Here is a 13314-nt window from a genome sequence, read left to right on the forward strand (position 1 = left end):
GGAGCGTCTCCAGCCTCTGTAGCCAGTCATTTGTGGATCAGCGGCGCCTGTGATTGTTCTGTGTGGGTTGGCCCTCGTGTAAGAGCTCCCTATGGGTTCATTCTGTAGCTGGTGCCTTGAGTCATTTGAATGTAGGTAACTGAATGCAGAGCTGTTTATTTTTTAAAAATATATTTTTATTGATTTCAGAGGGGAAGAGAGAGATAGAAACATCAACGATGACAGAGAATCAGTGATCGGCTGCCTCCTGCACGCCCACACTGGGGACCGAGCCTACAACCTAGGCATGTGCCCTGACTGGGAATCGAACCAGGACCCTTCAGGCTGCAGGCCAACACTCTCTCCACGGAACCAAACCAGCTAGGGCTCAAATACTTTGTATTCTGCCACAATTGATCTATAACCTCCATCTCCACCTTCCTCAGAGTTAGCCTTTGAGATTTCTGATATTACCACTGCTTGTGCTACATAGAGCACAGTGTTTAAGATTTTTTTTATTTCAAGTCCTAATTTCCCCATTTACCGTGTGATCTTCTCGGTCACGCTGCCGTGGGCAAACTATGGCCCGCGGGCCGGATCCGGCCCGTTTGAAATGAATAAAACTAAAAAAAAAAAAAGACCATACCCTTTTATGTAATGATGTTTACTTTGAATTTATATTAGTTCACACAAACACTCCATCCATGCTTTTGTTCCGGCCCTCCGGTCCAGTTTAAGAACCCATTGTGGCCCTCGAGTCAAAAAGTTTGCCCACCCCTGTGTTAGAGCTTTCTCCACCATCGGCACCCCTTAGTTCAGGGGTGGGCAAACTTTTTGACTCGAGGGCCACAATGGGTTCTTAAACTGGACCGGAGGGCCGGAACAAAAGCATGGATGGAGTGTTTGTGTGAACTAATATAAATTCAAAGTAAACATCATTACATAAAAGGGTATGGTCTTTTTTTTTTTTTTAGTTTTATTCATTTCAAACGGGCCGGATCTGGCCTGCGGGCCGTAGTTTGCCCACGGCTGCAACACCTTTCCATGTACCATGCCCACTAGAGTGGGTGGTTTAACTACAGCACAGGCCCTAAAGGTTGTTCCTCACAGGCATTTGAGCTGAGGGCATCAGTAGCACTTTGTAGATGTTAGAAAGGGCAGGACAAGAGAGGCTGCTGCCCTTCTCCATGGGGGCCTGTTTACAGAACAGGATACACAGTGATTCGGGGTGGGCATCGCCTGGCTTTTTAAAGGAGAAAACCAGGATGTCTCCTCTGTGGGTTTCCAGAAATCAAGTTTCCTCTGTTCAATTCCGTTACCAAGTATCATGGCCCACAGCAAGCCTGGGGCCATTAGAGAGACATGCGCAGAGGTGCCAGCTCTGAGCACGTGGCCAGGACTACACAGTGGCTGGGCCATCTCCATGCACTTGCTCAGGTCCCGAGCCTGGGAGGTCCTGCCGCTCATTGGCTGATGGGGCTCAGCGACTTCACAGACCTGGCGCCTAAATCTGGACGATCTTCTCACGCGGAAATAGAACTCCAGGTGGAAGCACATCTCTAAGTAAAACCTCTGGAGGTGTGAGGAAATAGACACGTGTTTGCCCTTTACTGACTACAAAAGCGATTTTCTTATAACCCGCGCCTTGACTACTATTCTGTTGCGTGGGACCCTTTCCTAGGTGACCAAACAAGGCTTGGGGCGTGTCCTGGGTCTGTGTTGTTTATTGTCTTCAGGAAGTATCAGGCACCGTCTCATCAGATGCCCATTCGACCACAGTCCCCACTGAGAAATGCTCCCACCATCTCACTGGGTTTCCATGAGAAAAAAGGTGATGCAAAGCTGGTCAGTGACATGTTCTTAACTTTATTGCAATTCTTTCTTACAAAAGGTCGGATGTATTGTAGGCCAGGCCTAATTTCCTTCAGTCCCTGAAACATAGGCCCATTGGGGATTTCCATGTCGTCTTAAGTAGGTATGTAAACTAGTAGACTTTTGTGTGTGTTTTTAGGGTTCAACACCTATCACCATCATTTTCATTTGATGTAAGACAAGACTTGTGTTTTCCCAAATGAAAAGACCAAGTAAGAAAATCATCGGGTCTTCATCGGTGGGGTAACCGGCTCCTTTGCCAGAACCAACTCGGGAATCTATTTCATTCAATGTGACATCTTTCCATCTTTAGTATTTTTTTTTCTTTTTAATACAAACTTTGCAATGTGCTGGGCTATGATGTAAACAGTGCCATGTGTATATATGCATACATAGATTGGCTCTGGAAAAAATGCATGAATACATGCGAGTTATGTAAACATAGCAATTGGTCAGAAAGAGAGTCTCTGATCATTAGGGCATTAATGAATAACAAGCATATTGTAAGCAAATAACAACCAATAGCACATATTGGTTTAGTTGTCAGCTAGGAGCTTTGCTGGGCCCACAAAGGAGCGTCCCTTCCCCCAGGCAGGCTGATGCTCGCCTGATACGACAGGTGGCTGTGTGTCCCAGGCCTGACTGTGAGTCTGGGACTCCCCCACATGGGGTGTATCTGTGCTCCCTCGCTGGTCCTGGAACACACAGGGGGCCCACTTTGATCTCCCTCTTGTGTCAAAAGCAGAATATGATGCCCCTATCACCAGGAGAGGGTGCCGATGGAGGATTTGCAGAAGCCCAGGGCCCTTTCTTCCCCTGGAGGTTATAAGGCATCCTCATTTCCTTCTACTCCTACCCATCAGGACACATGGTCTCCGGACCACAGGATCACACCCCAAGAGGCCTGGAAGGCTCAATGTCGTCACTTCCAAACAGCTCTGAGATGTAGGCAACTTGGCTTGAACCCTGACTGCCAGGTGACTGAGTGTTGGTTTCTGTTTAACCCCGACAGCCCCCATGTCACCCTCCGCATCACCCTTCCTTCTCTGTGGATGGTTGGCCTGGAAGCCAGTCAAGTCTTCCCTTGCACTCATCCTCCATAGGTTTGGGAATAAGTAACCTTCTAGGCACACAGGTCTTGCACCTGAGCTTCTTGCTCAAGCCTAGCAAAGACACTCTAAGGTTCCTGTGGGAACAGTGGTCTCCGTCATTCTCCATTTTAGGACTTCTAGGCCAGGTGAATGCAGGTAAGATCTTACTTACCTGAGCTAACATGCCTTATCGAAATGCTGCCAAGTGGATACATTTAGTACCCAAGACACTATGCAGCACACGTGGTGATGACTCAATAAATGTGAGTTTCACTCTCCTTTTTCAAATCCAAATCAATTCCTGTAGGTGACTTGATTTCCCTCTCATTCCTACAGCGGTCACTGCCCCAAACTAACAAGAGGAGGCCGAGGCAGCGTAAAGAGGGGAAGATGGATCACTCAGTATTGTCTCTTGTTGGGAAGATGTCAAAACTCTTGGCTGAGCTGAGGTTTGGGAATTATCTGCAGAGTGAATGATCTGTTATATCTCCCTCCCATCTCCACGGCAGCATTTGTCTCCAGCACAGTCTCAGCGTCCATCTATAACTAACAGACCAAAGGGAACATGGATATGGAGGCCTGAGGCATGGTGCTTAGAAGGCTGGGCAAAATGGCGATCCAGTTGACCGGGACTCCACATTCAGGAACTCTGGTGGAAGGAAGATGCAGGCTGTAGATCCCAGAGTTACAGTTTGGAGCGGATGTCCAAGAGGAGAATGATGACAGGCCACTGAGGTCCTGGGATAGGGATGAGGGGGAGGAGGATGCTGGCCTAGACAGGGCAGAGGTGTGGTCAGAGGTGCCCCAAGCGATGCCCCCACCCTAGGAATGCAGGAAGGGGGCTGGGCAGTAGGGCCCAGACCTTGGCTGTGTCCACTTTCAGTGTCTGATGCATGTCACCCCGGCATCCTCAGCATGTCCGCAATTGGTCACCCCCCACTTGGAGAAGGTGCAGCGGAAGATGGTGTCTTCTGTGCCCTTGCAGGCGACATCATCCATCCAAATCCTCCCCGTGCCTGTGGAGACAATTCAACATGGTTTCTCAGCAGGTATGCAGGAGCGCAGCACAGAGAGAAACGAGAGCGCTGCTGTGTCTGTCCTTGACCAGGCTGTCCTGGGCTGTGCTGGCAACTCTAGCGGCTCCCACCTGCCGTCTCCACTGCATCAAGACCACATACTTATTTTCTGGGCTCAGTTTCTCGAGGGGAGAATAACTGTAATTGATAGTGGGGAGGGTCGTCTTTACTGAGTATTTCCTATGATCTTCCTCCATCCTCACCATGGTGCGGTGAGACAGGTTAACAATAAACCCATTTCCTAGGTAGGAAACTGAGGCTCAGAAAGCAATTAGTGCAAGGTTGCTCAGCCTGTAAGTGGCAGAGTCTGAACTCAAGCCACTTACAAGCCCACACTTTATATGAGACCTGAGTAACTTCTGATGTTCGACATGTTGCAGTCTTGTTGATGAATACTCGGGCAGGGCCAGATCAGCGGGACAATGTCAGACAGATCCTGGATTGGACAGACCCAATGGCCATTACCAAAGTGCCAATATTATCCCTAGTCTTTTGAAGTTTCACCTAGATGGTTCCTATTCTAGGAGTCCCAAACCATGGTGCTGGAATGGCAGAGGACCCCAGAATTTCACATTATAACTAGACATATATTTGGTGGCAGGCAGAAGCATCCCTAACCATAGTAGTCGGATCAGTCCCCAAAATTCAAGGTCCCTAAGACAAGCAATTTGAGTTTTGCCTGCAGTCAGCTCTGCTCACCCAGATCTCAAGGGGACAGGCCTGCAGGTCTGAAGGCACCCATGCAGGCAGTCGTCAGAGGGCTTGCCCAGGACTGCACCTGAGAAACCTAAACTTGGCATTGAGGCCCCTCAATAAATGTCGGGGGACTAGGGCAGCTGGGTGAGGCTCCCACAGGGGAGGGAGAGGGCTTGTCTGAGGTCAGAGGAGCCAGTGGAGGGGGCGGTGAGCTACACCAGAAGTCCCTGGAATCCCCACTGATGAACTGGCAGAACCATCACCCACGGTTCAGGGGGGCTCTCTGGGCTGATGGCCTTACTGGGCCCCACATGGTGGGAACCCATTTGGGGGCTGAGCTTCACGGCTGCCATGGAAGCAATGCTCAGAGCTCTGCTACTCAAAGTGTGGTCCTGGCCCACAGCATCATCAGCATCACCCAGAGCTTGTTAGAAATGCAAAACCTTGGGTCCTGCCCTGGACCTGCTGAACTAGACTCTACCTTTTTAAAAATATATATGTTTTATTGATTTTTTACAGAGAGGAAGGGAGAGGGATAGAGAGTTAGAAACATCGGTGAGAGAAACATCGACCAGCTGCCTCCTGCACACCCGCCACTGGGGATGTGCCTGCAACCAAGGTACGTGCCCTTCACTGGAATCGAACCTGGGACCCTTCAGTCCGCAGGCCGACGCTTTATCCACTGAGCCAAACTGGTTAGGGCTAGACTTTACCTTTTAACCAAGTGGTTATGCATTACAGTGTGAAGAGCACTGGTACAGCAAAAGGAGGGCTGTGCAATACGTAGGATAGTCCTGGATTCAAATCTTGGTCCCATCTGGGGGACCATTTCCATGTGAAAACGGGGATGTGAGACTTTTGATGCTAAAACTGGGTAAGTTCTAGGTAAACTGGGATGGTTGGTCACTCCAGCACTTTAACTTGCTAGGTCTATGTGCTGGCAACCAAAAGCATAGGGTTAAAGATCATAAAATGGGCTTCAACATTACTGACTATGTCAACCTGAGCAAATGAGATCATAAATCGTCCCTACATTCTGATGCTAGCCCTGCCTCCTCCCTGTCCCATCTCTCAGCAGCCACAGAGCCTCTCCTTTTAGAGGGGTTGTCAGCACTGACTGCTAAAAGCTTAAAACTGTCGCTCACTCTCAAACTGCATGGGAGAAACCGTAAATCAATGGCATGGACTAATATTTCTGTTGTGCAGAAATCGGCACATCTGTTGTCATGGGACTGCTGAGCAGTGAACTGGGAGTGGGAATGGGGGGGAGGGGGAGGGGGAGGTGGGAGGAGAGGCCTCCTTCCGCTGTCCTTGGATGCTGTTTCTTCGCCAGAACCTCTTCCCCGGCCGGATCCCCTGTGCCTCTTACACAATAAACCATTTGAGGCCGAGCAATAACTCGCTGATTAAATGTCTCTTGGGCAACGTATCAGTTTACAATTTACCCAGGAAAAGGCTGCAGGCCCAAGAGCAGTGTGGGATTAGTCACACCCAAAACAAATAAAGAAGGAAATCGAGGGGACTGACGAATCCTGAACAGACCCCAGGTTAGCAGCCCAAATACGGATGGAGGATCACGAAGCTCCAAACTCTGGTTGGTGTTTAGCCAGGGAGTCCCGGCTAATGTTCGCCAGGGACGAGCTAATAAGACGAGAGCAGGGTCGCTCAGTCAGCTGCACTGAATAGTGCAGGCACAGCCAGAGGTGAGGGGCCCGCGAGCCCGCAAACCATCTCTCCTCGCCATGTTGGAGAAGCGAGAACTCTCCCCCTCCAGGGACCAAACATCACTTTAGCTTCAGAACCGGCCTTGGATTACCCCAAGCGTGGCCCAAGGACCAGGAGCAGAGCATCACCTGGGAGCTTGTTCGAAAGGCAGAGTTGTGGGCCCCCCACTGAGTCAGAGCCTGCCCCTGAACAAGAGCTCCAGGGCAGGTGCAGGAATTCAGGCCTGAGAGGCCCTGCCCTACCCCAGGTCTGCACTCCCATGGGCCTGTCTTGGAGCTCCCTATCAGGTGAGCAGACTAGGGTCGCTGCTCCCCGGCACAGATCAGGAAAATGGAGCACCGGGCTGACATTTTATCTCGGGGAGGCAAAATTGGGGCTAGAGGCCAGGTCCCCTGACAGAGCACTTGGGGCTGTTTGAAGCGGATATTGTTGGAATGAGTCAGTGAGACTTTATTTGATTGATTGATTCATTCAATAAATATGTAAGGGCCTACTCCATGCTCAGCACTATTCTGGGTATTTGGACTATGTTATTGAACAGAAAAAGGTAGAAATGGCAAAAAATTCTCTGTTTCATGGGACTAACATTTTAGCATCTGCAGGTTTATTTAGAGTAACATTAAAAGACAGCATAGCCCAGCTGGTGTGGCTCAGTGGTTGAGTGACAACCATGAACCAAGAGGTCATCAGTTTGATTCCCAGTCATGGCACATGCCTGGGTTGTGGGCTCGATTCCTAGTAAGGGATGTGCAGGAGGCAGCCAATTGATGTTTGCTTTCACATAGATGTTTCTCTCTCTGTTTCTCTGTTTCTCTGTTTCTCTCTCTCTCTCTCTCTCTCTCTCTCTCTCTCTCTCTCTCTCTCTCTTTCCCTTCCTCTCTTTCTAAAAATCTGAGGGCAGAGACTAGGTTACTCATCTCTGTGGCTCTGCACTGAGCCCAGCGCTGGCCCATGGGAGATGCCTAGAAACTGCCATGGAAAGAAGGGAGTGCAGCCCTAGCTAGTTTGGCTCAGGGGATAGAGTTCGGCCTGCAGACTGTAGGGTCCCGGGTTCGATTCCAGTCAAGGACACATTCTCAGGTTGTGAGCTCGGTCCCCAGTAGGGGGCGTGCAGGAGGCAGCCAATCGATGGTTCTCTCTCGTCGTGTCATTGATGTTTCTATCTCTCTCTCCCTCTCTCTTCCTCTCTGAAAGCAATAAAAAATATAGAAGAAGAAGAAGGAGGAGGAGGAGGAGGAGGAGGAGGAGGAGGAGGAGGAGGAGGAGAAGGAGAAGGAGAAGGAGAAGGAGAAGGAGAAGGAGAAGGAGAAGGAGAAGGAGAAGGAGAAGGAGAAGGAGAAGGAGAAGGAGAAGGAGAAGGAGAAGGAGAAGGAGAAGGAGAAGAAGAAGAAGAAGAAGAAGAAGAAGAAGAAGAAGAAGAAGAAGAAGAAGGAAGTGCAGCCTGAACTTGGAGAAAGGGCGCCCAACAGTCTGGGCTGCTGGGTCTCCTCCCCACCCCAGGCTCCTGTCTCCTGTGCTCCCATTCATATCGCCTGGCCTGCCTACCTGGCAAGGTCTTGAAAGTCACATGACATTAGTTGTTGGACCACGATGGGGAAAACATGGTGTAAATGTGATGCATGCCTGGAAGCAAGTCCAGTTTCCCACTGACAGGTTTAAAGAATCAAACTGCAAGTTGAGGACTTCTCCATGTGTCACACGTTATAAAAATCAAGAGGGAGTGAAAAAGACCACAAAGTCTGTTTTAGGCTAACGCTGCCATGACATCCAAATGGCCTATTTCGGCTTCTCTAAAAGTTTATCATCCTCCCCCACAAAATAATGTTTTACTTCCACTTATTAGGAACAAGTCCTCATTGGAATCAAACACTGACAATGAGGACTGTCCAGGAGGCAGGAGGCAGCCAATCGATGGTTCTCTCTCGTCATGTCATTGTCCCTTATGCAACCAAAAAATGGCAATTTTTCTTAAAGAAAACAGGCTGAAATTCAGCCCCAAACGTTAAGTGGGAGGTCAGTGCTCTGCCCAGCGGCCTGGTGGGCTGCCCTCCTGGGCGGGGCCCTCTGAGCCCCTGTGCACGCTGGCCTTTGAAGTAGGGAGGCTAGTATGTGTGGGGTCAAGTGGCCGCACCCCGCCAGCTGTCACAACAGATTTCACCAAGAGCCACTTTCGGTCAGTGCGATTGTCTTAGCCGGCCCGGCTGCTGTGGCAAAGCCCCATCGATGGCTGGCTTATGAACAACAGGCATTTATTTCTCCCAACTCCAGATGCTGGAGGTCCGAGACCAGGAGCCAGCACGTCGGGTCCTGGTGAGGGCCCCTTTTTGGTTTTAGATTTCTCTGTGTCTCCTCACAGGAGGAGGAGGAGGGAGCTCTTAGGGGTCCCCTTTATAAGGGCACTAATCCCATCAGAAGGCTCCACCCGTGACCAAATCACCTCCCAGAGGCCCCTCTCCTACGACCACGTTGGGGATTAACATTTCGGCACGTGAGTTCGGGGGAGACACAAATATTCAGTCCATAGCAGTGACTGAGGTCTAAGGGACGCGATGCTGAGCAAGAACGGCAGCAGCCCTTCGTGGGGGTGGGGAGACGGCAGCTGTGAGCCGTGCAGGGCTCCATGGCCAGTCTGGATGGGACCTGGCTCCGTTTCCCTGTCTGGACAGGATGTGGCCCCTCCTCTCATGTATTTTCCGGGACAAGTCCCTGCAGCCGGTCAGCACTGTCCGAAGACAGGCCGGCTTGCCTGGGGGACAGAGAGCTGCTATCTGGGCAGAGGCCAGGGGGCCATGGCAGGAGGGCTGCAGAGGGGGCTTGAGGGCTGACGAGGAGACCAGTCCTAGGATCCCTGGGCCTTTTCCCCGTGGCCTTTTCCTCCGAGCGCCTTACCTTGCCCGAATCGAGCGGTCCGGGCCACCTCCTGTGCGCCGCGGAAGCCCAGCATGCGGCACACCACGTCCCCGTCCTTCTTGTCCCAGCCGTCATCGCACACGGTGCCCCAGCGCCGCTCGTGGTACACCTCCACTCGGCCCTCGTGTGGGCCCGAGCCATTCACCAGCCGGATCATCAGGGACTCCAGGCCACCTGTTGGGAGCAGCCCACAGTCACTCCTCGGCTCTGGATATACCCCCGCCCCCGCCCCCCCACTTACCTCCAGGGATCTTTCCTGACTCCCCTCTACCAACCCCTCCTGCCCAGGGAAGAGGGGCTGGGGCGACAGCCATGACCCAAACCGTGACCAACAGAAACCATGTGGGTGGCCACTGCCCTTTATCAGCCTCCTTCTCTCCCCCTCTTATTTTCTCTTAATAGAATTTATTTTCTTTCTTTTTAGGTTACTGTTTACATTGACTATTATTTGTATTCGTGTCAGGTGTCCAGCACAGTGGTCAGACAACCAGGCACTTCACAAAGCGCTCCCCGGTATTTCCAGAGCCCACCTGGCACCACACACAGTTATTACAATAACACTGACAATCTCCCCTATGAATTGTGAATGTTCCTGTGAATATTTTGTAACTACCAATGTGTACTTCCTAATCCCTCATCTTTTTCACCCAGCCCCCCTCCCACTCCCCCCTCCTCCCTCCCCCTGGCAGCCATATCTACGAGAATAGACTTTACTTTTAAGAGCACTTTTAGGTTCACAGCAAAATGGACAGGGGGGTACAGAGATTCCCCATCCCCCGACCCCCACACATGCACAGCCTCCCCCAGTATCAACATCCCCCACCAAAGTGGTACATTAGTTGCAATCGATAACACTGACATATCATTACCACGCAAAGTCCACAGTTTACATTAGGGTTCACTCTTTGGTGTTGTACATTCTTTGCATTTGGACAAATGGATCTGCCTATATCATTTCATACGGTTTAGTTTCACTCCCCTGAAAATCCACTGTGCTTTGCCCGTGAAAATTCAGATTCCTGGGCCCACTCAGCTCTACTGGGTCGGAATCTTGGTGGCAGCCATCAGGGATCTGTATTTTTCACGTGCCCCAGATGACTTTGAGGTCATATATGTGTGGAATGGTGCTGGAAGTGACAGGCTCAGATGCTCCTTTCAGCTCCAGTGTTCATGATTCTAAGGCCAGGGAAGATGTCAAAGTTGTATTTTTTTGCAGCCAGAAATCACCTGGGATGTGTAGGGTGGAGGTGGACCCGGTGACAAGCAGGTGCCAAGCTGCAGGAGACCCGATGTGAACTGCCAGAGGAAGCAGCAAACTGCTGGAGTGCTGCTCCCCATAAGGACTGCGGCCTTGGACTGCATCTCCCCCCACTCCCCTTTTCTTCGCCAGGTGGGCTGGGGGGTTCCTGCTTCTAATGACTGTGACTTGGCAAAGACCTTCGCAGGTCCCCGGAGAAGATGGCAGAGCTGATAAACCCCACATCTGTGCCACACGAAAAAGGAGAGGAGGCAGAACCGGCCATGTGTCTGCTACATGCTGCCAGGGCAGGGAAAACCCCAGGATATTCTGCTCGGGGAACCAAAGAAGTCACCAGGACAGCACACCGTTTCCAAGCTGCTGAGAAATTACAGGGCGCCAACTTTCAGAGGCTCCTCGCAATGTTTAATGCCATGTGTACGCTTCCCGCATCTCTCACTATCCTCTCCATGCACATTTACTGAAAGTCCCTCCAGGTTGTCAAAAAAAGCTGAGGATGAGCAAGGGAACACAGAAAATCTGGAGAGAGGGAAAACCTGGAGAGAAGCTGGAAGACAGGGGCCGGGCCTGAGACAGAGAAGCCCCCTGCCTGCTAACCTGGAGCCAGTAGCAGCAAAGGCCTGGCCTCTGGCTGGCTGGGGGCTTGGCCCTGGGTAGGTTGGCCGAGGCCAAAACGTCAGCCTTGACTTCTCACAGACCTGCCTCGCCTCTGTCAGCACCTGTCAAGGAGGCAGAGGGCCACCTCGGCCAGGAGGCCTCCCACAGAAGCCTCGGGTGGGGTCATAAGTAGAGGGAAAGTGGAAGGAGGAGGCAGTGGGTCCAAACGGCCCAGGCAGAGTTCAGGGTGTCAGGTCAAAATAACAGGAAGAGACTGGGCCGGGTGTGGGCAGCCAGGACTGACGTTCGGAGACTCTCCTCTATCCTCTCTGCTCCGCCATCCTGAACTCACTCTGCTCGCTTCTTCGTTGCGCGAAATCAGTGACTGGCCATCTCTTAGGGCCTGGCCCTGTTCTAGGTGGGTACATCTAGGAACAGTCTCTGCCTTCGTGGACTGCTACTTTAGTGGGAAAGATGAACAATAAAGCTGAAAAACAAATACAAATACAATTATGGCCAAGTATTGATGAGTGCATCGATGGGAGCAGAAGCACAGGACGGGGAGGGAGAGTGAGTGGAGGCACCATTTTGGATGGGAGACTTGGGCAGAGCTTTTTCCTTGTACCCCCATAGTAGGGACACCCGGATGTTCACAGATGCACTTAAGGGATTGCTACCATATTCCCAAACTGTGCTAGGTATCAAGGGTGCATGGATAAATAAGTGTTGTATTTGTCCCTGAGACATTCTGGGTAAGAACACAGAATGTCAGCGCTGGTAGAGACCTCAGTGACTGCCCAGTTCAAACCCCACGTCTAGAAATGAGGAAATTGAGGTTCAGAGAGAAAGTAACCGGCTGTTACAGGGATGCCAAGTTCCTCCCTTTCTAGACCCGTGCTCTTTCCAATGCCAGCCACTTTCAGTACTGCCAAGCCATACCACAGAGTGAAGCTGGTTCGAGGTTCAACCAGTAGGTGCAGGATGGAGGCAGGCTGGCACGCCTCAGACCAGAGGGCACTGCTTGAGAGAGCTCAAGCCAAGCTCTGTCTCTGAGGGTTACCTGTACATATCAGATTCCCCCCTGGGAAGAGTTCCTTGCAAAGAGAGATAATGATTTATTTGTCCACGATCCCTCAGTACTTAATATTATGCTTGGCTGGCTGAAAATGCTAAGTAAATGTTTGGGGAGTAGATGGGCTGGAGACCAGATGGCTGGTTGGATGCATGACTTTTTTTAGTGGGTACGAGTGGAATCTCCAGCTGAATGCCTCAGATTTCTGTCTCTCTGGTTCCAGTCTTACTCTTCGGTGCCGCGCTTGTTGAGAATGGGTGCTGTGCCCACCCACGGATCCCACAAGCTCAGGCAGGAATGGTGGTGCTCCAGGATGGAGACCATGCACTCACTGTTTACATCATCAACTCTGGGTTGTATCTCTTTGTGCTGCCTTTATGTAGATCATTGTAGACTCCCTATTCTTGGCCGATCTTTAAACATGCATTGGCCCAGCCACGGGGACACAGAGGTATATTACCCCTACTTCTTCTCTGGACATAAAAATACTACGAGACAATTCCAAGATGCTACGGCTAAGCGCGATAGGACAAATCCTATGCAGGCAGGCAGATCCGAGGCAGGCAGTGGGGACGGCGAGGAGAGCAGCGAGCCAGCAGGAGGGGACTCACAGGGGGCTGGTCAAGGCATGCTGCCAGTGCTCTTCTTACGTCATAGGGGCACCAGGACACACTCGTCCTCATTTCTTCACTGGTCACACTCACTTCCCAGGGGTGTTAAGGGGATCAGTGACAAAGAGTCTCTCCTTGACCAAACTCTAACCAGACCCCTCTGAGCCTTCTCATCTACGAGGCCTCAACCTTGGCCTGTAAAGATTTGAACAAAACACTAACATAATTGCTAACAGCTCCAAGCCACACGTGGCCCTAGCCTCTCCTAAAGTGCCTGCCTGAGAAAACTCAAGGTTATCAAAAGAATTTACTGTTCGTCCAGCCAACACCTGAAGATAGGACCCTGCCTCCCAGCCTCTTTGGGAAGGGAGGAACCTGACTTGGAGAAGCGCCAGATGGGTTTCATAGGAACCGACCCCCTCCTGCT

The 13314-nt window shown here is 51.2% G+C and overlaps 1 protein-coding gene across 1 annotated transcript in view; it reads right to left on the reverse strand.

Moving 5' to 3' along the window:
- Positions 1 to 1826: 1826 nt before the first annotated feature.
- SCARA5 (scavenger receptor class A member 5) overlaps positions 1827 to 13314 on the reverse strand; it is a 107607-nt gene continuing 96119 nt past the window's right edge. Inside the window, exons 8-9 of the mRNA XM_081091631.1 lie at positions 9329 to 9523; positions 1827 to 3958 (exon numbers count right to left, since the gene is read on the reverse strand). Coding sequence (XP_080947757.1) covers positions 3822 to 3958; positions 9329 to 9523 — 332 coding nt within the window. The 3' untranslated portion in view covers positions 1827 to 3821. The remainder of the gene's footprint in view (positions 3959 to 9328; positions 9524 to 13314) is intronic.

Source organism: Myotis nattereri (genome assembly GCF_964212035.1).
Source record: "Myotis nattereri genome assembly, chromosome: 5".
NCBI lineage: Eukaryota > Metazoa > Chordata > Mammalia > Chiroptera > Vespertilionidae > Myotis > Myotis nattereri.